Source organism: Schistocerca americana, chromosome 7 (genome assembly GCF_021461395.2).
Source record: "Schistocerca americana isolate TAMUIC-IGC-003095 chromosome 7, iqSchAmer2.1, whole genome shotgun sequence".
NCBI lineage: Eukaryota > Metazoa > Arthropoda > Insecta > Orthoptera > Acrididae > Schistocerca > Schistocerca americana.
In genome coordinates this window covers 264,392,030-264,418,390 of record NC_060125.1, presented here as the reverse complement: position 1 = coordinate 264,418,390, position 26,361 = coordinate 264,392,030, and the positions used below count along the sequence as shown (strand labels likewise).

Below are 26,361 nucleotides of genomic sequence, written 5' to 3'. Positions count from 1 at the left end.
AATCTTTGAAAATATGTGTTAAGTCCGTTCTAAGTCTGTAAGTGTTCTCATTCTTAAATAATGGATGACTACAGTATAGTATTTTCACGTCATGGGCTGCACTACTTTCTAAACCCCACCGTCATCACTTTGATAAGTTGACCGTTGTTACCACAACCATGATTCTTTCCAGACAATAAAAGATATGTGTATCAAGTTTATTTGAAGCCGGTCCATTGTTTAGGAGGATATGTGGAACATAAAGACATACCTATATCCATTTTTATTTTTTGTACAGATGTACGTTTGTCTTTGTGTTTTAACTATTCAATTTTTACATAAGTAGACTCGTTGTCGGCGGCCGCTGTGACCGAGCGGTTCTAGGCGCTTCAGTCCGGAACCGCTCTGCTGCTACAGTCGCATGTTCGAATTATGCCTCGGGCATGGATGTGTGTGGTGTCCTTAGGTTCGTTAGGTTTCAGTAGTTCTAAGTTCTAGGGATTTGATGACCTGATGACCTCAGATGTTAAGTTCCATAGTGCTCAGAGCCATATGAACCATTTTGACTTGTTGTCATTATAAAATGGAGTGCTGTCAGGTATGAAGATGATCATTACCTCCAGAAATTAAAATTCTGGTATAAAATGGAGTAAATGTATAAATGATATCCTGGATGACAGTGTATTTTTGCTACGACTATGTCGCAACTCGAGAAACCGTAGCGATTGTCTAAAGAGGGCAGACAATTAATTGGTGCAGTGGATGGCAGCTGGCGTTTACTCTGAAAATCAAGTCCCTGCTTTCAAACGCTAAATTCAAGTCAGCAACGATTTCGTTCTCATTGAAATTATCGCCTTATGAAATGTCGTTGGTTTCCATAGCTGAACCTTTGCCTCAAGAACTGATTTGCAACATGGGAGAGACACGTAGCGAGCAAAAACTGTGAGCTGCGGCTGCGTGCGTTATGCTCTTAGGTAGCAAATCGGTACAGTCAGTTACATGCTATTGTTTCTTCAAAGACGCAGTTGTCAAAGCATACCGATTCATGTGATCAACATTTACGTTAATGAGGCGAAGAAAATACTGGATGGTACTTATTACGTTTGGATAAAAATACTGAGTCTGGTTTATTTTTATTTCTCCAGATAAACTGCGGAACTAGTTTTGTTTGTTGAATTTCACTTTCTTTGAACAGACAACCTATTCCAGATTTACTGCCATCGTAAGGTCTTGTAAAAACAGCGATGCGGAGAACTGATTGTCGTTTACGACCAGGTCTCTTCTGAGCTGCTGCATATTTGAGCTCTAATGATCGCTGTAAAACCTAAGCGAGTTATCTGTTCACACAGACTAAAGTTTGACTAATACTGAGAATTACACCGTTTCTTCTTTAACTATCCATGCCAGATCTTCAAGGCAAACTCGTTTTATTTCTCTGAATGGGGCGGTTTATTTCTTGTAAGACGAATGAAAGTCAGCTCATTCACATTCGTGTTGTCAGTCCAGATGTTATCTGAGGGTGACGTATCACGTCTGCTATGAAAAGATGAGATAAAGTCGAATAATAAACATGCTCACCGTGCTAAAATACCTAAGGAAGAAGGCTCTGAGCACTATGGGACTTAACATCTACGGTCATCAGTCCCCTAGAACTTAGAACTACTTAAACCTAACTAACCTAAGGACATCACACAACACCCAGTCATCACGAGGCAGAGAAAATCCCTGACCCCGCCGGGAATCGAACCCGGGAACCCGGGCGTGGAAAGCGAGAACGCTACCGCACGACCACGAGCTGCGGACTCTCAGGAAGAAGATGAAACAGCATCCAGTCTCCTAACTAACGTTCTATAGGGTGAGAGTATCACTTAGTTCTGTTTCGTCGTAGAGTCATTTCGCCCCTTCACAAAGTTACATCCATCAGTTTCCGAATATACGTTTTATTTGTGTTGAGGTGTTCAGTGGAAAGACTGTTTTCACACAGCTCCTCACGCTAGGTTATTCTGTGCAAGTCTCTTCTTGTCTGAGTAACTACAGCAACATAAATCCATTTGAACCTGCTTCATCTATTCACGCCTTGTTCGACCACTGCAACTTTTACCCTCCACACTTCATTATCTAATTCACAGATACTTGAAGCGTAAGTATGTGCCCTTTCAAAACGACCTCTTTTTTTACTCAAAATGTGCCAAAAATATATTCTGTGCCATTTCGATGCAGTATCTCCCCATCGGTTATAAGTCTATCCATTTAATCTTCAGCATTTTTCGATAGCACTACATTTTAGAGTCTTCGTGTTTGACCTGTCTATCCTCCGCGTCCCATTTCAGTATAATGCTACACTCCAGAAAAATACCTCCAGGGAAGACCTTCTAGGACTAAAATTTATATTAGACGTTAATTAAATCCTTTTTACAAGAAACGCTTTTCCTGATGTGCTCGTTGTGCACTTTATGTTCTCTCTGCTTCGGCCATCATCAGTCACTTTCCAGCCCAAACGACAAAACTCTTCAAAGTGTCTGCGTCTCATCCTAATCTAATTCATTCAGCGTTGCCTGATTTAATTCGGCTACGTTGCATTACCCTTGCTTTACTGTTATTAACATTCAACTTATAGCGTCATTTCAAGACTCTCTCAATTGTGTTGCACTGTTCTTCCAAGTCGTTGGCTGTCTGCCACAGAATTACACTGGCATCAGGAAACCTGAAACTTCCTGTTTTTTCTATGTGGAGTTTAATTCTCTTTCCAAATATGTCCTAGAAGGAGGGGAAATAAGAAATCTTAACTTTCGCTCAATTTTCAGATATTTTATTTTCGATAATTTCGTTTTCAGGATTCTGTTCAGTTCCGAAAAAGAGCTCAAAGACGCTTCTACTCGTGCATTTATTTCTTTCGCACTCCAATCAAATGGTGTAAAAACAATAATCCTACTTATTGATTCTACCTCTTTATTGTCTGTTTATACAGTTTTCTTTGAGGATTGTGCGTGGGATCAGTCACTTATTACTGAGGTTAATTTTCAAATTTTTCTGTTGAGTTTCATGTACACCAGAGGCAATCAGTAAAACGAATCGTATTTGTTTCATCCCCACATATTCCTTCTTCATTTTCTCTGATTAAGTCTCTGGAAATAACCTCTACTCCAAAAATAATTTTTATTTCATAAAATATCTTTACCTGATTCATCTTTCACTTCTGAATTTCCAACTATCCTGTTGACATCTAAAGGATCTCTGGGATTCATGTACATATTCTTAAATACAATACCACAGACTGAATCGATAATATGTTTCTTAATGTTATATGAAATAAGGAAATATTTTCGGTGAAATCCTTTCCTGCATTCGACGTGGTGAACTGCCTAACAATGGTATCTTGGCGTACTAGCCTTGAATTTGAGTTCGGCGTTCGTTCGAATTTCTCGGTGGAACATATTCGGCAGCAAAGTTCAAGGTCAGTCACGAATTCAGAGAACACATGACTACTGAATATCGCTGGTGTTTTGCCGTGGGTGGTTCTTGCCGATACGAACGTATTCATTTCATGTACCTCATATGTCACGACGGGTTCGTGACATGATATTAGTTCGTATGGGCGTGTCGTTTAATAGCGGGCTACCGATTCTGTTCGGTTTGTTGGACGTCATGTTTTGTCGTTAATTACTGTGTTTACAGAGAGTCGGTGCAACACTAATCGTTTCTCTGGGTGTTCTGGGTACGTCCTTAGACGGTATAATTATGTACGTAAGTTCTATTCCCTCGTATGTATACGTTATTTCTTGTGAAATTAGCACTAGTCTGCCTTGTTCCTTTGCTCATTTAGTGACGTTAGGTCCGGTATTACGTTTTGCCTGCACTCAGCACGATAACTTTTTTTATTACGCATTGTATTCTAACAGCCAACACTATACGTTTTGTCCAATTTTGATGTACAGCACGGTGATATGTTTCGAGACAATTTAGCGTGTCTTTAGGCACCGTGCCTACACGAAATGCGAGTAATAAAATACGTAAATTGTTTTATTTGTAAGAGGTTGCTGTCATGGTCGAAGCTAAGCAGAATTGCTGAACGAGAGTGGTTTTTGGAGGGTTCCTGTTGTTGTGGTAAGCCTTTGGAGGTGTTTAATCACAGATAACTCTGTGCGTGACGTAGAGAAAGTGAAGTGGTACGGATTCTACGTACAAACCACAAACTTCAGGGAAATTCGCTTTTTCGAACTGATGTTTTGGTGGACAACGTCATATGACAAGAACAGCGGGGAGACTCCTAAGGGGTTGTTGAGTGGTCTGATTGGAAAGGATTTCCCGCCCCGCGCAAAATATCATCATTGATTCACGATATATGAATATTGCGACTAACGTGGATCTTTCAAGCATAAGTGACAGTGGTGCATGAGAAGTGTTTACTGTCATGTCTGAGTTACTAATGCTAGTGAAAGAGAGAAGGAATAAAATGAAACAGTACATAAAACTTTTTTAAATATACATCTTTATTTTTCAGTCTACATATTTATTTTTCAACATACTCACCGTGGCGACGAATACATTTGTCTCAACGGGGGACCAGTTTGTATATACTGTAACTTCAGAATGTTTGCCTTCGTTGACGTAGCCAAAACCTCTCATGTGCTTGCAACGCTTCATCACTTTCAGAGTGAAGTCCTCGAAGGTGTTCATAAACTTATGAATTATTACGGTACGGAGTCTGCACCACAAACAAATCCTTACGTCACTAACGCACGCAGAAGCGAAACACCTTCACACTGCCGTTAACATGAAAATTCCCAAATAATGACTGTCAGCTCTGATTGCAGTCGTTCTCTTAACCTTGCTTCGGGCAAAGTGAAGAAACCTGCCGTTGGAGGCCGTAGTGAGATTCTTCGCTCTCCTTTCACCGTCTGGTCAAACTGCCTCGTCTCTAAAGGCACTAGCGCTAACCATATTACAAAACGCAATCTCGGTAACTTCTTGTAATCTTTAGCAAACCAAAAGGCTATCTTGCTCTTGTATTTCGTTTTTCTTTCTGATTTTTTAACTCTTCATAGTTTTGTTACGTACTTCTTAGGTCTACGCGTCACTTGTAGTTCTTTTGCGTCGACTGCTCTCTTTCACGTAGACATTCTCTGCTTTTTTATGTTCTCTAAGACAACTTCACTGCTGTTCTCGTTCCTTTAGTACGACGGAAGCCTTCCAATATCAGCAGAATATGTATCTGAAATTATTTCTTTCTCCTTATTCTTCCCAATAGATTCGCATATCCCTTTATAACATCTGTTACCCCCGCAGTTCCTATTTTCGTTTTAAAAAGACGCTTAAAGCTCTATTTAGTCATCGTTTATCATTTGTTCTTTACAAATAACCCAAAGCTACTAGGCTTTTCTTTACTCTTACTTTATTTGTTCTATGTTGTTGCGCATTTCGTATGTTTTTTTTTATACGAACTTGAATCTGATCTCATAATTCATATCACCAGTAGCCCCAGTTATAATAATTTACTGCTAACAATTTGTTCGTGTAAGTAGATTCTGGTTTCATTAGCGTGTTTGTTTAGCTTTCCTTCGGATGGAAGTCCCGTTGTTTTTGTTTCGTAGGTCTCCTACCGTGGCTTCCACAAACATTTTGGTGTAGCATGAGATGCAAATGTGTCACGTGGCAGTAAATTTCATGAAATGTATACATTTACTGCCCGGCTGGGATATTGAGCGTTCAGTGTGCGACTGCCACAGAGAGGACTCATGTTCGGCCCTGTGTACTGCCGAAGAATTTACGGGGAGCTGGTACCAGCATGTAACGCGACAAAGACTGAGGAACCACTGGGAGGGTACTTAAGGGTCCACCTACTAAGGCTGTTAGTAACACCGCCAGTGTCCAATTGGACAAGAATCAACTGGAAAGGATCGTTAGGGTTTAACGCCCCGTCGACGCCGTGATCGTTGCAGATGGATCACAAACTCGAATTGGTGAAGGATGAAGAAAAAAATTGGCTCTCTCCTTCCAAAGGTACACTGTGTGATCAAAAGTATCCGGACACCACCAAAAACATACGTTTTACATATTAGGTGGATTGTGCTGCCACCTACTTCCAGGTATTCCATATCAGCGACCTTAGTAGTCATTAGACATCGTGAGAGAGCAGAATGGGACGCTCCGCAGAACTCACGGACTTCAAAAATGGTCCGGTGATTGAGTGTCACTTGTGTCATACGTCTGCACGCGGTATTTCCACACTGCTAAACATCCCTAGGTCCCCTGTTTCCGATTTGATAATGAAGTGGAAACGTGAATGGACACGTACAGCACAAAAGCTTATAGGCCGACCTCGTCTGTTGACTGACAGAGATTGCCCCAGTTGAAGAGGGTAGTAATGTATAATAGGCAGACATCTATCCAGACCATCACACAGGAATTCCAAACTACATCAGGATTCACTGCAAGTACTATGACAGTTAGGCGGGAGGTGAGAAAAAAAGGATTTTCATGGTCGAGCGGCTGCTCATAAGCCACACATGACGCCAGTAAACGCCAAATGACGCCTCGCTTGGTATAAGGAGCGGCTCCATTGAACGACTGAAAAGTGGAAAAACGTTGTGTGGAGTGACGAGTCACGGTACACAATGTGGTTATCCGATGGCATGCCCGGTGAACGTAGGCGTATGTAGTGCCAACAGTAAAATTCGGAGGCGGTGGTGTTATTGTGTGATTGTGTTTTTGTTGGAGGAGGCTTGCACCCCTTGTTGTTTTGCGTGGCACTATCGCAGCACAGGCCTACATTGATGTTTTAAGCACGTCTTGCTTCCCACTGTCGAACGACAATTCGGGGATGGCGATTGCATCTTTCAACACGATCGAGCACCTGTTCATAAAGCACGGCGAGTGGCGGATTGATTACACTACAATAACATCCCTGTAACGGACTGGCCTGCACCGAGTCCTGACGTGAATCTTATAGAACACCTATGGAATGTTTTGGAATGCCGATTTAGTGCCTGGCCTCACCGACCGACATGATACCTCCCCTCAATGCAGCACTCCGTGAAGAATGGGCTGCCATTCCCCAAGAAACCATCCAGCACCTGACTGAAGTATGCCTGCGAGAGAGGAAGCTGTTATCAAGGCTAAGAGTGGTCCAACACCATACTGAATTCCAGCATTACCGATAGTGGGAGCCACGAACTTGTAAGTCATTTTCAGCCAGGTTTCCGGATACTTTTGATCACATAGTGTACCATCCTGACTTTCGGCTTAAGTGATTTATGGAAATCATGGAAAACTTAAATCTAGATTGTTGGAGAGGGATTCGAACCACCGACCCTCCAAATGCGAGTCCAATGGTTTACTGCTGCGTTACCTCACTTGGTGGACGGGTTGGAAGGAGATGGGAGGAAGGAAAGGAAATACTGCTAAACCATGTACTTATTTTCCAATAACAGAAAAGTGACTGAACGATGATTCATGTCGATATATTACCCAACAAGGCAAAGTGAAGACTTGGTAACGGTAGCACATTGGTTGTTTCTACGTCAGAGAAACACAGAGGAGTGGTAGTTGTAGTATACACTCCAGTATTATTGCAACTGCAGCACTGTCACACACTACGCAGTGACCTGAGTAGTGTAACAATCACTAACTGACCCTTCTTTTTTTTTCTACAATAGTCCAATACAAAAAATTCAGCCTGTATGAAATGCACGTTTCGCCTACAAAAACCACTGGCTTTAATTCTGATTTTTCATTCTCCGTAAAAATCTAATGTAGAGTAAGAGGCAGAGTCTGTAGCGCAGGCCTGCGATCAGAGTATCGGGACGACTGGGGATAGGAATGCAGCCATTCTATATGCGCCGCGGAATTAGGAGAGAAGGGGGAGATGGGTGCCATGCTGCGGTCTTCTCACTGCCAGCAAAGCTAATTTCGTAATTCAAAGCAAGTGTAATGAGTGCAAAACAGAACACGCTTTTTTATTACAGATTACCTGTTTCAAACTGAATTGTAGATCATCGGCAGATATAGGCTGGGCAAAGTAAAAACGAGTCCCGGCAAAATATATTGACATAAGTGTTACACTATAAATAATTGCGACAGGGGAACTGAAAATAACGTTAAAATATCATGATCTCTTTCATCCTGAGTGTTGGAAAGGGCAGCTGCTCAGTAATGCTTGGAATGTAACATAACCGTACAGAGGATGAGTTGGGGAAGATGACGTGAGATATGCACAAGTCGGTAACGAGTATTGATAAAGTATTAATAAAATGGTTCCGTCATAAAATTTTGACTATGTAACGTTTCCCATTGCATCCACTGTACTTTTTACGTTTCTTATGTTACATTCTTACCACTGCTGATGCAATACACTTTCTAGCATTAGGTATTAAAAATTTCTCGCCGTTTTAATGTTCTTTGTAGTATCAGTAACAGTTTTTTTTTTTTTTTTTCTAGAGTTATCTTCAAAAATGGTTCAAATGGCTCTGAGCACTATGGGACTTAACTTCTAAGGTCATCAGTCCCCTAGAACTTAGAACTACCTAAACCTAACTAATCTACGGACATCACACACATCCATGCCCGAGGCAGGATTCGAACCTGCTACCGTAGCGGACACGCGGTTCCAGACTGTAGCGCCTAGAACCGCTCGGCCACCATTTCACATAGACCTGATTAATGCTTTGTACTGAAAATTAATAAAGTGTAAAGGTTATACAGCACAGGGCATAATGGGAAAGCAAATGCTCTACACTGTTTGATCTGTGTGCTTTATTAATGTTCAGTTCAATTTATATTTAAGAATCACTGTAGATCATGATTGCGCGAAGTTAACGAATACCAATTTCAGTCAAGCACCAGAAATTTCTTTAAAATGTGCTCTACGTAACTGTGGTCCCCATGAAGAAAGAAAAATTATTTACCGATATCGCTATAGTGTTACCGTAAAGTAATTTTTATACTGATCCTTTTGCCAACTTAGATTTGAAGATGATTCGCTGATCATATCTAAACCGGTCATCACTAGCTCCAAATAGTGACCCATTCAGTGTTTTGCATCCTTTAATAAACTTAATAACGTTGTCAACAATCCGACACGACAACACACGAGATTTCTTCAGTCACCACTTTTTGTGTCTGCCTCCGTAAGAACGTGCAATACTTTGAACTGCAGCATAGTTGTACTATAATTATCCCATTCCTATCTTATTTGTGACAGTAAAATCGGCCAAATTTTTGTTGTGCAGTTTCACTGAATCACGACAGTCTTGCGACATAAAAATAGTCCAATCAGTGGTAGTTAAATAAAAACTGAGTTTCTACTTATCTTTTGGACGGCTACATCAGTCCACGGGCTGAAATTATCTATTCGTTACTGTCCAATAAGGAGGTGTGGATTTGCTTCAGGAAATGACTTAAAGCTAGTGGTTTCCTGTTGAATGATTATTAGGACGTTTTGTTGAATGTGGCCGAGCGGTTCTAGGCACTTCAGTCAGGAACCGCGCGACCGCTACGGTCGCAGGTTCGAATCCTGCCTCGGGCATGGATGTGTGTGATGTCCTTAGGTTAGATTGGTTTAAGTAGTTCTAAGTTCTAGGGGACTGATGACCTCAGCTGTTAAGTCCCACAGAGCTCAGAGCCATTTGAAACATTTTTTTGTTGAATACTAACATTATTATGGCAGGGTTTAGATCACACATATATATTTTCATTGACATTGCTTTTTAATTCAGATTCGTACACACGCCATGACTTCACAGAACCGTCACATAACCACGACTAATCGTCTCGCGTGCCGCCATCAACCTCCAAAAACAATCTTACGTCGAAGATACATATTTTCACTGTTTAGGCGGAAACAAACTATTCTCTCTGATTTTACGGTTTTATCAAGAAAATGTGTATTCATAATATCATTTGTTGCATTAGATTATTTTAACTTTTCATGTTATATCACTTTATACACTTTTATTTAAATTGCTCGTAATAAAAAGGGAAGTAAGACAAGTGGCTGTGTTATTCTGAATTGCGATGCAAATTTCCTTCAGACATGAATGTAGTATCTTATTTATCCTCCGACAATGGGCAAGCGATATTCAAGTAAAATGTTCTCCCTGTACGGCAATATACATATTGGATATACGAGTACAGGATGTAGACAGATACTTGGCGACATACGGAAGTTTCGGTCTGGCCGTGAGCCGTGCTCGTATAGCCAAATGGTAAGACGACGGCGGGAAATCCGGGTTCGAGTCATGTCGTCATTGTCGTCATGGCATTATGCAGCTGATGGTTGTCCGTATTCGTAACTCCGAATACATGTAACGTGTTTTAAAACGGCTGTAGTTGCGGCAATTCCTGTTTCTTCTTTCCATCGTAATTTAGAATAATATACGCACTGCTGTATCGTATGAAAGGAGGCCTAGTGAAAGAATTTAAATATCTGGAGAAATGGATAAGGTGGACTACAATAGAGCGCAAGGCAATAGAATTCAGGAGAAACGAACTCGAATTGCCCATCCAATTGACAAAAGAGATATGAACAAGAAATCCGTTTCATGGGGCTCCAAAATTAAGCATTTTATTGCTGCAGAAACCCTAACCATGTGATCAAAAGCCGGATAGAACAATTAAAACTAACAGAAAGAATTTTTTTTAAATCATAGGAACAAAATTTCAGGATGATAAGGTCGTATACAGCAAGAAGGAAATTCTCTACAAAAAATGCGAAAAACTCTCAGATACTGTGAGTCAAAGGAGACAACATTTTTACGTACATCCCTAAGTAGACTCTAACAGATACTCTAAAAGAATTTTTTATTTCTTCCATAAATGCATAATGAAACCTAATTCCTTTACGGAAACTGAAAAAGACCTAAGAGAATTAAAAATTAGAGTTAAGTTATTATTCCATAGAACAGCTCAGGTGAGTACTTAGAGACGAAAAAATAAAGTACGAAACCCACAATTTCAGAGTAGAAGAGAAGGAGGCCAGAGAGAATGAAGAAATACTTGGCATAAAAGAAGGAACAATACGCAAAGGAATGACTGGCTCATTGTAACCCAGAGAGGCTGAAACGAAAGAAGAAGAAAATACCAGGATTACTAACTTTCTGGGGTGGACGTACATTTGAATAAAAGCATACCGAATAATCTCATAAACATGAAATAAGGTAAACAAACCGAGGTAACGGGTAAATACAATAAAAGACCAAGTTCCCCTGCAAAATCCCGTACCGCATAAATATGACCAATAGAATGGCCGGAATCGATCGGTTCAGTCTGTAAAAAGGATATCAGCATAGGTAGGATCGTTACAAGCTGCAAAAGCGGAGGTACAGGCGTAGCAGTGAGATCTGTTCGTCTCGTTGCACAGGTGGGCACGGTGCGCAACACGCGCTTCATCACGGTGACGTCGACGTTCGAGCGCCTGCTGGAGCCCAGCAAGACCGAGGCGCCCGGCACTGCGCCTGGAGGCGTGCCGACGGCGGCGCCCGCCCCCGCACCGGAGAACATCCTCTCGCTGGAGGGCAGCCTGCCGCTGGAGGCGGGCATGGCCACGCTGCCCGTGCTGACGCTGTCGCCCGGCACCGAGACGCCGCCGCTGCACACCACCACCGAGACCTTCAGCACGACCACGCTGCTGCTCAAGACGCACGTCCTGCCCATCGTCGCCCCTGCCGGCAACACCACCAGGTAAGCACACCTCGCACCACCTCTTGTCGCTTGTGTACAGCCCTACTTCATGTCGTCTCAGTTCAGCCATCCGTTTACTATTCTCTACACGTTTGTCACAGCAACACCTACAATGTTTTGTTCTAGATTACTGTTCCTTTTTTGCCATCAAATGTATTGCTTCGAGGAAATCGGTACATGTGATGTACATGTACAAGAAAAAGGAATGATTACAATTTCAGGAAAATTGGATGATTTATTGAACAGAATGAGCTCCACATATTGAGCGTTGGTCCACCTCTGGCCCTTATGCAAGCAGTCATTCTGCTCGTCATTGATAGAGCTGTTACACATCATCCTGAGGAAAACGTGCCAAAGTCTGTACTACTGGCGCATCAAATCGTCAAAATCACGCGATGGTTCGAGGATCATGCCCATAATGCTCCACAACGTTCTCAATTCGGGAGAGATCCATTGACGTTCCTGGTCAAGATAGGGTCTAGTAAGCACTAAGACAAGCTGCACAAACTCTCTCCGTGTACGACCGGGAATTATCTTGCTGAAGTGTAAGCCCAGAATGCCTTTCCATGAAGGGTAACACAAAGCGACTAGAATATCGTGGATATACAGCTGTGCTGTGAGGATACAGCGGGTGACAACCAGAGGGCACCCTAGTCCATGAGTCTTTGATTGTCGGGCCATCTGGCGGGCGACTGTCAGGATGGTATTCCACCGCTGTCTGTTGAATCATCGGGGCTCAGTTCGAAGCTGTACTTATCACTGAAGGCAATTCTACTCCAGTCAGTGAGATCCCAGACGGAAGATGTGCCTGGAGACGCCTCGAAAAGTGGTCCGATACCTGCCTGTCGTCTGCCATATGGCCTGACAACCAAGAGTGATAGTCTGTGGTTCCATTTCATTTCATAACAGGTGTCCTTTGGCTGTCATCTGCGGCACTCTTACAGCACAGTGGTATGCTATCATTGCTCTAAACTTTTTCCACTGTCCATTTTTCTGAAATTAAACTAGCATTTAGGCAATGAAACACCTGACAAGTGAAGAAGTCCTCACAGTCCAGAAGATTAGAGAAATTACTGGTTTAACTGGAAAACGGCGCTAGTGATTTCCCCCAGTTATCCATTTCACTCATCAACTAGACACTAGTTCCTGTAAAGTCCTTCTCAACCATGTACTCTTGCTCCCTCTACATGAGCAGCGTCATAGTCTGTGTGACATGTTGATCGTTGCGATTGCAGCTGCAGTTCACACCAACTTTACTAGATTGAATCATTCCTACTTCGCAAAGCGGCGGACATTTCTCCACGGCGTGCGGTAGCCCTGAGAACTTATGAGGAATGAAACATGAGAAAAAGCCTCGGCTGGGAGAAGCGTCTGTGGGAGCAAGCGGAGGCGACGCAGTGGCTTCAGAGGCTTCCCGGTCTCCATACTGCGGCCTCATTCCCAAGATTAATCGTCTGTTCCTTGAGAAGCCTTAACGGTGCCCACGCATGGTCCTTTCCCACATGAAATGGCCATCTTAAGAGACATTACGACGTCGGCACACACACACACATACACACACACACACACACACACACACACACACACACGCAACACGAGAGAGTTTTATTGTGGTAGCCAACTGTTGTGGAAGGACACAGTACCGTAATATTTTTCGAGCACCAGTGACAAGCATGTAAGACTGTTGTCTACGTTTACTCGTGATGATAGTGTGACGTTAAGTGCTGCCACTTAACAACGTATGCGGCTCGTACGTGTATGTGACGTAGAACTCCTCTTAAGTTGCCTTCTTGAGGTACTTCACGCTGGACACGAAAGTATCATTTTGTGAAAAATCCGCAAAGGATTCTCCTAGAATTCCGGAAGTGACTCACTTCGAGTCACCGAGCCATGTCCCGACAATTTCCAAGCAAATAATACTGGAGTTTACACGGTCTGGAAGGGAGGACATTACAACACACTTCAAATATCATTTCAGAAAAACGTGGAAAATTATTAATTTATCAGAAACTGTTGCTAAAAGTGCAAAAAGAAGTTCCGGCCTCAGTGATCAAGTTCAGCTTTTTTCAAAGTGTTCAGTGATAGATTATTTAAATTTTATTAATTTCCAGAACACAATAAACACATACTTTTCTATAACTACTTCTACCATTAGCTTGTAAATGGCGCTAATTTATTGTAAAACAGCATTCTTGTGGAAACAGCGGGAGAGAGAGTGTGAGTAAAAAACCAGTCCTCACATTTGTACAGCTTCTCCTTTCTGAGTCACAATACCAGTGAGTTAATTCAACCAGCCGCAGGCAACCTACCTATAGCTAGATACGGCTTCATACTTTTGTATCCCTTCTGATTCACAGGAAGAGTCTATCTCAACCCATATACCCCGTTATGAAGTAAATCTTTCTTTTTCAGATGTAGGGTACATTATACTTTCACTTCACTAACAGACGTATGTGGTCAGGGAGGTAAACACAAAATTCCAGGCTGTAGTATTCCCCCAGGTTTTGATAGCTTCTGCAACTGAGTAGTCAGTGCGGCTGACTCCCATGCGGAGGACCTGGGTTCGATTCGTGGTGCTGCCAGGGGCTTTTTCCTTGCTGGGAGTGCGGGAGCAGCGTGCACTCAGCCTCGTGATGCCAACTGAGGGGCTACTTGAGCAAGTAGTAGCGGCTCCAGGTCAAGAAGACTGACGATGGCGGAAAGAGCGGTCTGCTGACCCCACGACCCTCCACATCGCATCCACTGAAACTACTGGGGGAGGATGAGGAGGCGGCCGGTCGGTTCCGATGGGGCTGGCAGGTCCTGTGGACGTAGTTTACACTCTCGTTCAAAACTTCTGAAACATACACTTTTCCCTGTAGCATTTTTATGGTTCTATTGTCCTAAGTGTAAATTAGTGTAAACAAAATATAACGACAGCAAAGTTGTCTGTGGGAAGAAACATTTCTCAAACAGAATATCTCTTTCAGTCGCCTACACTAGAACTAGGAAGAAAATATTGTCATAGGCTTGATAGATAGGTCAATGCAGTTAGCAGCAAACTTACAAGCAACTGATTTCTTTCCTTCATTCATATTTATCCGCCACGGTCCATGTCTTCTATGGTTTAATGCGGGCAGTGCTTTCCTTACTTAGCTATACGTCTCAAGTCGTAATAGTTCTTTAACAAGGAACATTCTTCCAAACTTATGCAGAGTTCTTTTTTCGCCAACCGTTCAAAAAATAGCTTTCCTCGTGACACTCCGTTTGAATTTCATCAAGAACGCAGAGCACATCGTCAAAAATATCCCTTCCCATCCGGCTCATTCATTTGTCACAGCGATACAAAACAGTATTTCATACATCCTTCTCCTTTAGCGTTTGTCCCGTCTGGTGGCAGGATCCACTGAGTGGGTTCGCTTTATGCAAGCTGCTTGATCGTACGCCATGCATGGATGAAGATTTACAGCCGTCTGGTCGTTTAGAGTGTCGGCCCATCACTTTCTTGTTCGTCCCTTGGGTCTCTTTCTCGTGGGTTACAGTGCGTAGGCTGCCATTGGTACAGTAGTCCAGCACATGTTCCATCTAACGCAGAGTGCTCTCTCGCATTTTCTCCTGGATCGGTGCTACCCCAAAACTTTTACTGGCAGCATCGTTCGAAATGTTATCCAGTCGAGTGATACCACCTGTCCATCTAAGCATCTTCGCCTTCATAACTTCAGTCGTTGTTCTACCTCTTTTCTAGCTGGCCGTAGACAGTGACGGGGCGAGTAACACTCCGGTAGATCTTAGATTTTAGCTGGTACTCTCTCTGCAGGTGACCCATAAGGCCAATTGCAACTTCATCCACGCTGCCTACGTCATCAAGTTGACCTGTTCCGTAAGTTCGGCATCGCCATATTTTTTTTTTTTTTTTTACCTACAGGCCTTAAAATCATTTGATCCATTCACTTTCAGAAACTTTTGTATAGTAAAGAGGCTGCTAGAATACTTTTTTCTCCTTGGTGAAGGCATTTCTTGTCTCAGAAATTCGGTTTCCAACCCTTGATTTACTCTGCGTTTTTCAGATGACCTTACATCCTGGGTAAGTTATTGAACCATTCTCTTGAAAGAGTTTTTTCCCAATACGTACTGGAATATTTATTTGTTCTTCTCTATCGCGAGCCAATGTTTACATTTACATGCATTTTTTTCGTGCCGTATTCCTTCCTCGTGATGCACTGTGGTTAACATACGCCCAGTAGGTGTCTGGTATATCGCCATGTACGAATTAGATTTCTATAAATGTTAATACCTTTCAGAGCGCCCCTTAGATATACCGGGTGATCAAAAAGTCAGTATAAATTTGAAAACTGAATAAATCACGGAATAATGTAGATAGACAGGTACAAATTCACACACATGCTTGGAATGACATCGGGTTTTATTAGAACCAAAAAATACAAACGTTCTAATAATGTCCGACAGATGGCGCTTCATCTGATCAGAATAGCAATAATTAGCATAACAAAGTAAGACAAAGCAAAGATGATGTTCTTTACAGGAGACATACTCATTCCTCAACAATAGCGTTAGTCGAGGAATAACGTTGTGAACAGCACTGTAAAGCATGTCCGGAGCTATGGTGAGGCATTGGCGTCGGATGTTGTCTTTCAGCATCCCCAGAGATGTCGTTCGATCACGATACACTTGCGACTTCAGGTAACCCCAAAGCGAATAATCGCACGGACTGAGGTCTGGGGACCTGGGAGGCTTAGCATGACGAAAGTGGCGGCTGGGCACACGATCATCACCAAACGACGCGCGCAAGAGATCTTTCACGCGTTTAGCAATACTTTTTTTTTGTTCTTATAAAACCCCCTGTCATTCCTAGCATGCGTGTCAATTTTTACCTCTCTATCTACATTATTCCGTGGTTTATTAAGTTTTCAAATTTATACTGACTTGTTGATCACCCGGTACATAGAAGATGATAGATGATGTTGCACTGCAGCGCCATACGACACTTTCAAATACACTCGATTCCCTCGTCCTACTGTAACGTTAAGATTAGATTAGATTAGATTAGATTTACTTTCATTCCAATTTATCCGTAGTGAGGAGGTCCTCCAGGATGTGGAACATGTCAGAAAAACAACAATACATGACAAATATTTACAACTAAAACAAATAAGCTAATGTACCATTCCACAGGTCCAAAGTGGAATGATCGTCATTTTTTAATGAACACTATATGAAAGTCATTTTACAAATACTAATGCACTGAATTTAAAATAAAAAAGTTTTTTATTTATTTATAAGGTAATAAACATGTAATACAACTACTATAATACTTATTTACAATGAACACATTACTGCACTGAAATGGTGCAGAAGTTAGATTGTACTTACACACACGCACACACACACACACACACACACACACACACACACACACACACACACACATTTACAATGAACAAATTACTGTAATGAAATTGCGCAGAAGTTATATATATATATATATATATATATATATATATATATATATATATAAATCAGTTGGTTTTACTGAGAAATTCATCAATGGAGTAGAAGGAGTTGGCCACCAATAAATGCCGCCCGAAGTGGCCATGCGGTTAAAGGCGCTGCAATCTGGAACCGCAAGACCGCTACGGTCGCAGGTTCGAATCCTGCCTCGGGCATGGATGTTTGTGATGTCCGTAGGTTAGTTAGGTTTAACTAGTTCTAAGTTCTAGGGGACTAATGACCTCGGCAGTTGAGTCCCATAGTGCTCAGAGCCATTTTGAACCACCAATAAATCCTTTAGGCTTTTCTTAAACTGAATTTCATTGGTTGTTAAGCTTTTTATGGCTGCTGGCAATCTTTATTCTTATGACTACACTCCACACAAATACTTTCAGAAACGACTTCCTGACACTTAAATCTATACTCGATGTTAACAAGTTTCTCTTCTTCAGAAACGCTTTCCTTGCCATTGCCAGTCTACATTTTATATCCTCTCTACTTCGACCATCATCAGTTATTTTGCTTCCAAAATAGCAAAACTCCTTTACTACTTTAAGTGTCTCATTTCTTAATTTAATTCCCTCAGCATCACCCGACTTAATTCGACTACCTATAAGGTAGTACCTCCTATTAGGAGGTAATGTGGTAAGAACCTCATCAAATATAAAAATACACTGCTAGATACACATTGTACTGTAAACTAGCGCGACTGACTGCTGCAAGGACAGCTGAAGGAATGGAACCGTCTTAGGTAAAGGCACAGCAGTGTTGTTGTGGGTACTGATAAGGGCCGTCTACCCGAACAACCACTCAAATACACAAAAAAGACTCTGAATCTTTACTCGTTTACGATGGTTTTATTATCAGAAAGGGGTATGACAGAACACTGAAAACGAATTCCTTGTTTGAAGATAGAGCCAAGATAGGGCTAAGTAGTGGATAGCAACATTAATAGTCCGAGTAGTGCCCTGAATGAGAGAGAGCTGCTGGGTGAACGGACGGACTGGGCCTGCCAGCAGGTACACGCTGGTGCAGTCGTACCAGGTGACGCGTCACGTGACTGCGACACGCACGCTGCCGCCGACGCACCTCTTCCAGTTCGAGGCGAGCCGCGCGCTCACCGACCTGAGCTCGCACCTCGAGGAGGCGGGCTCCGAGCTGCACCTCGAGCTCGACCTGTCCGACAACCACCAGCAGGACGGGCAGCTGGGCCGCGAGGACCACGCGCGGCCCAAGAAGGCGCCCACGCCGGCGCTGCTGCTCGACGCCGCCAACAACGTGAGCACGCCACTCTTACCTTAACTGCTACCTCGACCCATAAACACCGCACAAACAACACTATTTCACACTGTAAGCTACTGTTGAAAGTGTTCTTAGAATTCTTTAATGTTCGATCGGCTATCCAGCTTCTGTTATGCAAACGTCATGAATACAGAAAAATTTCAGGTAAAATGGACGTTCCAAAAGTTTAGTAAAACTACAAGCAGTACATACAGCCTGGTATAACAGCAAGAGTTACATATAAAGGGCTATTCAGCTGCCCCTACCGCTGGGTTTTATGCAACCTGCAACGGCTTCAAATACCTCGCCCAAGATTTTCATACTCTCTCACTCGCTACACCCAAACAAATAGTTCTACAGAAAGAATGAACACAGCCTTTTTGTAAGCTATTTAACATATTTAAATTTTGTCCTCGGTTACTCTTTCACCAGAGGTTGTACTTTTCGAATTATTAAGTAAATTGTTCAAAAGTAACCTTCAAATACGTTAATTTTGAATAACTCGAAAACTGTCGCCTCCAGCGAAAACGCACGATTAATAGATTGCGCGGTATATGAAGGCGTTGCGTATTACATAAAACCGATCAGTAGGTGTATCTCAGTCACCACATATGGGTCAAAATACAACAAAATATCAGGAATATAAGTTTTATTAATGGTGATTAACCGTGCAGAGACGCCTGGAGTGGCAGTTAAAGACAACCATCATCAGATCGAAAAAGAGCAGAAACTCATGAACAACCATTGTCATAAATAATTACTAACCTGTAAATGCCGTAGATCTAGTCCCAAGCAAATGGCCTTGATGACTAGCATTATCTTCCTAAAAAGATACTCTGAAATTTGACAAGATGGTTTTTGTTGTGTACATAGTTCCACGTAGTCAGCGCACATACAACTTTTCCGCTAGAGCGCGCCCCACTAAGCACAACAGCACAGGCGCAGCGCTCGTCCGTCTTCGCACTACGAGATGGCGCTGCCATAGAGACAGACCAAATTCTGCTTCCGCCGATCCGCGTATTAATATATAACGCAGCCAATGAGATTGCTGCTTACATAGAACCTTTTCTATTCGCGGATCACACTCGTGCAGTGATACATGAACGCGCGAGGTATTATAACGAGTGTACAGACCTCTGATTAGTCGGTCTGCATTAGTCTGTACCAGTCTGTACGAGTTCTACATTTGTCTGTACCAGTCTATAGTCAAGTTTCAGTATGCCTAATAAGATTACCATATTTCTCTACATAGCCGTGAAGGTAAATGTATAGACACTTTTGTCAAGTATCAGAGATATATGTGAGAATAAGATCAACGTACCAATACCAAAGGAACTTCAGATTGTCAATTGTAAATAGCATCCAGAACCAAGTTAAGTAATTTTTATGCTTGTTATTATTTTAATAAATGTGTGTGAAAATTAATCAAGTTCTATTTAAAGTGGGTCACCATCAATCTGCTACTCTAAGCAAGCAAGTGGCATTTCTATCGTCTGACCTAATGGCAGAAGATAAACACGCCACGATATGACCACGAGACATAGCGCTGACACTCGCCTACTTCGTTAGAGCGACAAGTCAAATAATCTGATTGTGTGTGTACTGAAGGTTTTACAGCACGCACACCACAGTTTTTCAGATAGATTTGTTCATTACAAGTGAAGTTTATTCTTCAGCAGAAAGTAAAACGTTTCCAGCTGTTCTATGACGTCTACGTATCTGTCCTCCTCCGACTAACATAAAACAGCAACGCTGTGGGTGTGAGAGTCTCCAATGGGGCCTACCGTGTTAACAGCAGCAGCTGCAGCCGCTGCCGACGCCACCTCCGCAGCCGCAGCTGACTCCGGAGCAGCTGCAGCAGCTGGCTCTGCTGCGCTACCTCAACCCCGGCGCGGCGGCGGCGCTGCCGCAGGTGGTGACCACGTCGCGGCCCGTCCTGCGCATCGAGACGATCTTCGACTCGCACGTGGTGCCCGTGTACGACGGCCAGAGCACCGTCTTCAGCACGATCCGCCGGCCCGTGGCCACCGTCAGCAAGACCGAGTTCGAGTACGGCACCGCCACGGTGGCGCCGCAAGCGCCCGCGCCGCAGCCGCCGCTCAGCCCGCTCAACCCTCTGGCGCCGTTCAACCCGCTCAACCCGCTGCAACCGCAACAACAGGTACAGACGCTTGCAGTGTGTACAGTTCTGTACTCCAAATGCTGCCATACTGCATTTGGAGGAGGGAATTCCAGGTATCACTGTCATTCCCCCTTCCCTATTCCATTAGCTCACTCATTAAATCCACCTTTCCTGGCTCTAAGTCTTGGATGGAGTCAATGGTCTACTAATCACATCCTGGCACTTGATAATTTGGATGTCGATGGTAAAATCTTTGAACGAGTGAAAGACCTCAGATATTTAGAGGCAGTACTCAAGGAAAGAAAATAAGACATACCAGAAAATAATGGAAAAATTTCAAGCACAAAACAAATTGCACTCGAAAACTGCTCAAGTCCAGGCTAATCGAGATCAACGAAGCCGAGTATCAACAGGACTGTAATACAATCTGTGGTCCGACACGAAGTAGAGATGTAGTCTCTGACCCAATAGATTCAAAAAAAGAGTCCTGAAATTTAAGAATACTGATCAGACAGATTTTTGGACCAGTTAAGTATAAACTCTTAGAGATAAAGAACTTTGTGCCAGTGATTAAAGAGAGGGGGACTTGAGTGGGGTGGGCATTTAATATGTCGAGAAGGCCATATCTTCAAACAGATGGAGGAAGAAGAAACCACAGGTAAGACCAAGAGAAACACCACCGCTGAAATGAATTCATGGGAACAGAGAGAATATACGTACAATGGGACCAGCTGAATAAGAATACACGGACCGAAGAAGATGGAGAAGAACGATTGGCGAGTCAAAAATGGTTCAAATGGCTCTGAGCACTATAGGACGTAACAGATGAAGTCATCAGTCTCCTACAACTTAGAATTACTTAAACCTAACTAACCTAAGGACATCACACACATCCATGCCCGAGGAATAATTCGAGCCTGCGACCGTAGCGGTCGCGCAGTTCCAGACTGAAGCGCCTAGAACCGCTCGGCCACTCCGGATTGGTGAGTCCAAAGACCAACTGCTGCTTATGTGGGCAAGCTGCTAAGTAGGCAGTTGTATTACTGTTATCATAGAAATAGTGCCCATAGAGAGAACAATGGCTAAAAAGTGGAATCAAGAAGACGGTGATCAGTCATAAACTAAAAATATGGATATAAAAAGAAGACGCTCAGAGTGAAATGAAACTTTCAATATACAAACAGCTTTCGGTAAATCAGTATGACAAATTTTTCATTCAATGAAATAAAAATATATACCAAAATGTGTATGTTTTCCATGATACTAAACAAGTGCTTCAAACTGCAAATATTTCATGTTCTGCTTAGGTGTCTTGTCGCCTGTTAATGAGAAATCTCAGCGTAAACCAGTGCTCATGAGCAACAACTTAAAATATTTGACAGGAGAAACCTGCGGAAAAATCTATCGGGCTCTTCAGACCAGTGGTACACACAGAAATGAAAACAAATGGTGAACGTAAAAATGCGGTACAAGAAGCTGATACTAGGAGGTAAATAAGGAGCAAGCGAGTAATACGGTTTCAACACGCGCTATCAGCGAACGGAGGAAGAACAAAAAAAATTTTTATGTGAATGTGCATCTACTGGAAAAAGGCACAGTCGTCAATGCGATGAAAAGATGACCATCGAAATAATGCAAGTTATAAGACGGAAAAGAATTACAAATGGTTCAAATGGCTCTAAGCACTATGGAACTTAACATCTGAGGTCATCAGTCCCATAGACTTAGAAGTACTTAAACCTAATTAACCTAAGGACATCACTCACATCCATGCTCGAGGCAAAATTCGAACCTGCGACCGTAGCAGCAGCGCGGCTCTGGAATGAAGTTTTATGTTTAAGACACTGTGCATGAACTTCAATATACGATCTAAAAACGAAGTTTAAAATAGACATTGGCTCCAAGGGACTTTATCCATATCCTTTGAAGATCAATATGAAACAGGTACCATGACTCATAGTAAAGAAAATTTGTCTGGTAGACCATTAAAACCTTGAAATTTCCTAGCAGATGGAAACCTCATGACTGAGACTCTCCTAACTGTTACAATCACTTTATTTACAAATTGCACTACTGCAGTTGTATTTGTAAGCCACCAAACAAATCTATTTCGTGTTTTAGCACATCCCAATATTCAAAAAATAAGTAGACTGTTTTGAAATTTGCTGAACTATGAACTATTTCTCCTGAAAATAACCGAAAGACAGACTGGAATTTTGGAGCTTCTCTGTACAAGGATTTGAACAGTTGAAAGTAATAAAGACTTCCTTCAAAAACCTTTATAAAACCTTCAGCATACCCAAGATGAGATAAAGTTATTACATTCTATTTTTCTTAACCAAGATGCACTAACATAAATAGTACACGAAACTAAGTGCTTCACTGGTGATAAGTGACAATTGAGTTGTCGTGCATTTGAAGGCACTTGAGAAATCTCCTGCGGAGAGAAGGAATACAAATTTACAATGAACAATGATGTAATGTTAGAGGAGTTGAAGAAATCTGTCAACCAGCTGCAGGGAGAGATTTTTTGGAACAATTAACCTAGGTTTTGACAGTTTTAAAATTGTCTTCTGTAGAGGGTATAATGGACTTTGTTACAACACGTGCTGATTAAATACACTGAATAAAGCCAAACAGCTCTTGTCACACGAGAGATCCATTTTAAGAACACACATAATCACAAGCTACGAGACAATTGCAGCAATGTATTATTAAGGTGTGCTGATCAAATGCAAGTTGAGAGGGTTGATTTAACTTCTAAATTACCTCACTGCTGGTCTGTGGTTCCGAGATGTCTCCGTACCCCCAACTCCTTGACAATTCTTCGTATGCCTGTAGAAGAGCTCAGCTTCTACCAGAGCCACGACTTATCAAATCAACTCTGATTTATAGAAAAGCTGTTATTGTGACTGTAACTACAAAACGTGATCAGAGGTTAGTCATATAGGTACAACTTCTTGTCAAAAACTTCCAAACATAAAAAAAACGAAAGCATCAGATGATTCAAATTATTGTTATGATATGGTGGTTGCTATTCCTTGACCCTATCATTCACGCAAAGGATCCTTTGCCGCATCTGATTACTTTGCACATCACGAGGCCAATTACAGCTTTAACGCTCGTGACGCGACACGGAGCCCATGCGGAATACCTCAGAGAAGTAACACAACGTAGCAAATGAGACCTGCTACTAAACGCTTCTTTCCCACGCGAATGACACTCATCACCCACATGATTTTCCTGCTCTGTTTCGTCTGAATGTTCCCGTACTTTCGAGTGCCTTTCCGTTATCTCTCCATCCACCAACTTCAGGCTTTATTGGCTTTCAGCAACGCACGTTAGATTATTTATGATACATTTCTGTAGCTTGGAGGATACTGGTCACCGGCGAGATTTGCTGCTACAGTCTGAAGGAAAGTAAGAGTGTGTTCCTTTATTTCTTTCCTCGGTTCAGTGCAAGTTCCGTGTGCTTACTTTTAGGCGTATTGAAACTAATTACAGCTAATTTGCTTCTTACCTAAAGTACTTACCCAAGAAATATGAATATTCTCTTTAGGAAAAGAAGTAATCATTACATGGAGGAAAAGTAAATATCCGTCGATGCTAGAACATAGTCTAGTAATATTATTACGCATTCACCTGGACTTAAAAATGTAGCTCCTATTACTAAGAGAGAAATAAACATTATGAAGCTATACCTGGATGACAATATAATATGCATTTTTGCACATGTACCAATATTTATTTCAATGAACCCACTTTTCTAGCGAAAGGGATGCTAAAGAAACATATTATAGGGATCAGAGCTCTCATTGGCCTGTAGTACCTGTGTGAATCTTTGAGACGTTCTAGAAAGAATTTATCGACGTTGTGGAATAAATCAAATGGCAATTGACTTGAATCATGTTGCTTATGCATGAGAGAAAATGGATTCAGATTGCTCTTGAGATGTCTGATGTTTGATAGTATCATTGATGGAATTGTTCGTGGACAGACTGATAGGTTAACTACTGTCAGAAAGATATTGTAGCTATTTACGATCAATTGCCAAAAATATTTTTCACGTAGTCTATACGTTCTAAGATACACATGTGTTAAATGTATTTCATTTAGCTTTAAATAAAACACTTCTAAAATAATTCATATACACCGTTCAAAGGGTAGAAACACACCGCTTACGTTGTCGATGACACCTTTCATCCCCGCAAGTAATCGTGTTAGAAATTATCGCGCGAGTAACAAATGGTTAATAAATCCTTGTACACGATAATTTAACTTTTAAGTTCTGGCCAATTTTGCTGGATAAACAAATGAACAGATTTTCTGCTAATAAAGCTTGTTCATTTATATTCAAAACTGGTACGAAATTTCACCCTCAAACAATGACATGACTGATTTCCTAAGGCTTTCGCTACAAAACGTCTGGAAAACCTCGTACCCTTACAAAGCGTAGTGGCCAATTAACATAAGGTTCTTTTGATGTAAAATTTGACTTGTATACAATAGAACATAATGAAGACATCTGGATTACAGCAGTGTGTATATGACAAATAGCAAAAGATGTCTTTCACACACTGAAATTGATCTCCTACTGTATCCTTCTAACCCATGCCCATACGAGTGTATTTGTGTTGTGTTATTATCGTTTTAACTTGCTCATAACAAAACACCCCATTTCCTTCGGCAGTTCGCAGTCACCTCGACGCCAGTTGTCACGCAAACGGTGGTCACCGAGACGGAGAGCAAGATCCTGAAACTGACGTTCGGCGCAAAGACGGCGTACACGACCCTGACGTCGACGCGCGTCGTGCCGACGCTGCTGACGACGTACGTGACGACGTCCGTTCCCGTCCAGGCGACGGCGCCGCCGGCCGCCGCTTTTCCGGGATTCTTCCCGTCGCCGTACGCACAGTTCCCGTTCGTCGGTTGAGCGTGTAGCCCGTGCGGGGGCGAAATCGGCGCCCGATCCCTGAAGCGGCTCTTCGAGTCGCCGCTACACTCGTCGCATCGCAGGACACATCACGCAGCCGCCCACCGCGACACACAGCGCTTGCTCAAAAGACGTGCCGTCACATCGCTGCATCCCTCTCACTGTGTCGCGGTCAAGTGATGTGTCTGCGAAGACGGACATTCAACAGTGTACGCTTTCTGTCAACCCGAAATACGTCCGCAGTTACCTGTTCAACCTTACTCTACCGTGCTCAGCCAGTGATCTGGCTCCGCACAACCATACGTTCGAACGATAAACGTTATCGCTGCGTACCAAACCAAATGTGAGTTAGGTTGTGAAGCAACGAATCTTCAGCATCGAATCATACGTACTTTCTTCACTTGAGTGTCATCGGTGGACATAGATACTCTTCAGTTTCTGTGCTCCGAAACGTAAACGGTGAACGCGTTAATGAGTGTATATACAAGTGATATGAACTTCTTGTGGAACTTAGGTAATAGTAAAGATCACGCTACAAGTCACGTGGTTTTCTAACCTCCAGTCTTGACAATTTGGGGCGAAGTCCGTAAATTGTCAGAGTAGTTGTAAATCCACAAATACTTTATAAATCTACAGTATTGTGCTGATAACGCTATGAACCAACTAATTTAGGCTGGAAACGCCTTTGTGTGGGATTAAAAGTGGTATTATACTTGGTAGTCGTAGTCATAACCAGCAAGAACAGTGAACTTTACGAGTAGCAAAGAGGCAGTTATTTACCACAGTAGCTGCATGCAAATGTCTTAGTCAGTTGTGGGAAATACGAGTGTCTACGTGAAAAGTTTGTGCTCGAAGTATTGTCACTTTGTCGTATCACATGACG

At 42.3% G+C, this 26,361-nt stretch overlaps 1 protein-coding gene across 1 annotated transcript in view; it reads left to right on the top strand.

Moving 5' to 3' along the window:
- The window catches only part of LOC124622864 (mucin-3A), a 368,592-nt gene extending 342,946 nt beyond the window's left edge, over positions 1-25,646 (top strand). Inside the window, exons 11-14 of the mRNA XM_047148658.1 lie at positions 11,336-11,655; positions 18,159-18,420; positions 20,219-20,584; positions 25,236-25,646. Coding sequence (XP_047004614.1) covers positions 11,336-11,655; positions 18,159-18,420; positions 20,219-20,584; positions 25,236-25,478 — 1,191 coding nt within the window. The 3' untranslated portion in view covers positions 25,479-25,646. The remainder of the gene's footprint in view (positions 1-11,335; positions 11,656-18,158; positions 18,421-20,218; positions 20,585-25,235) is intronic.
- Positions 25,647-26,361: the final 715 nt, after the last annotated feature.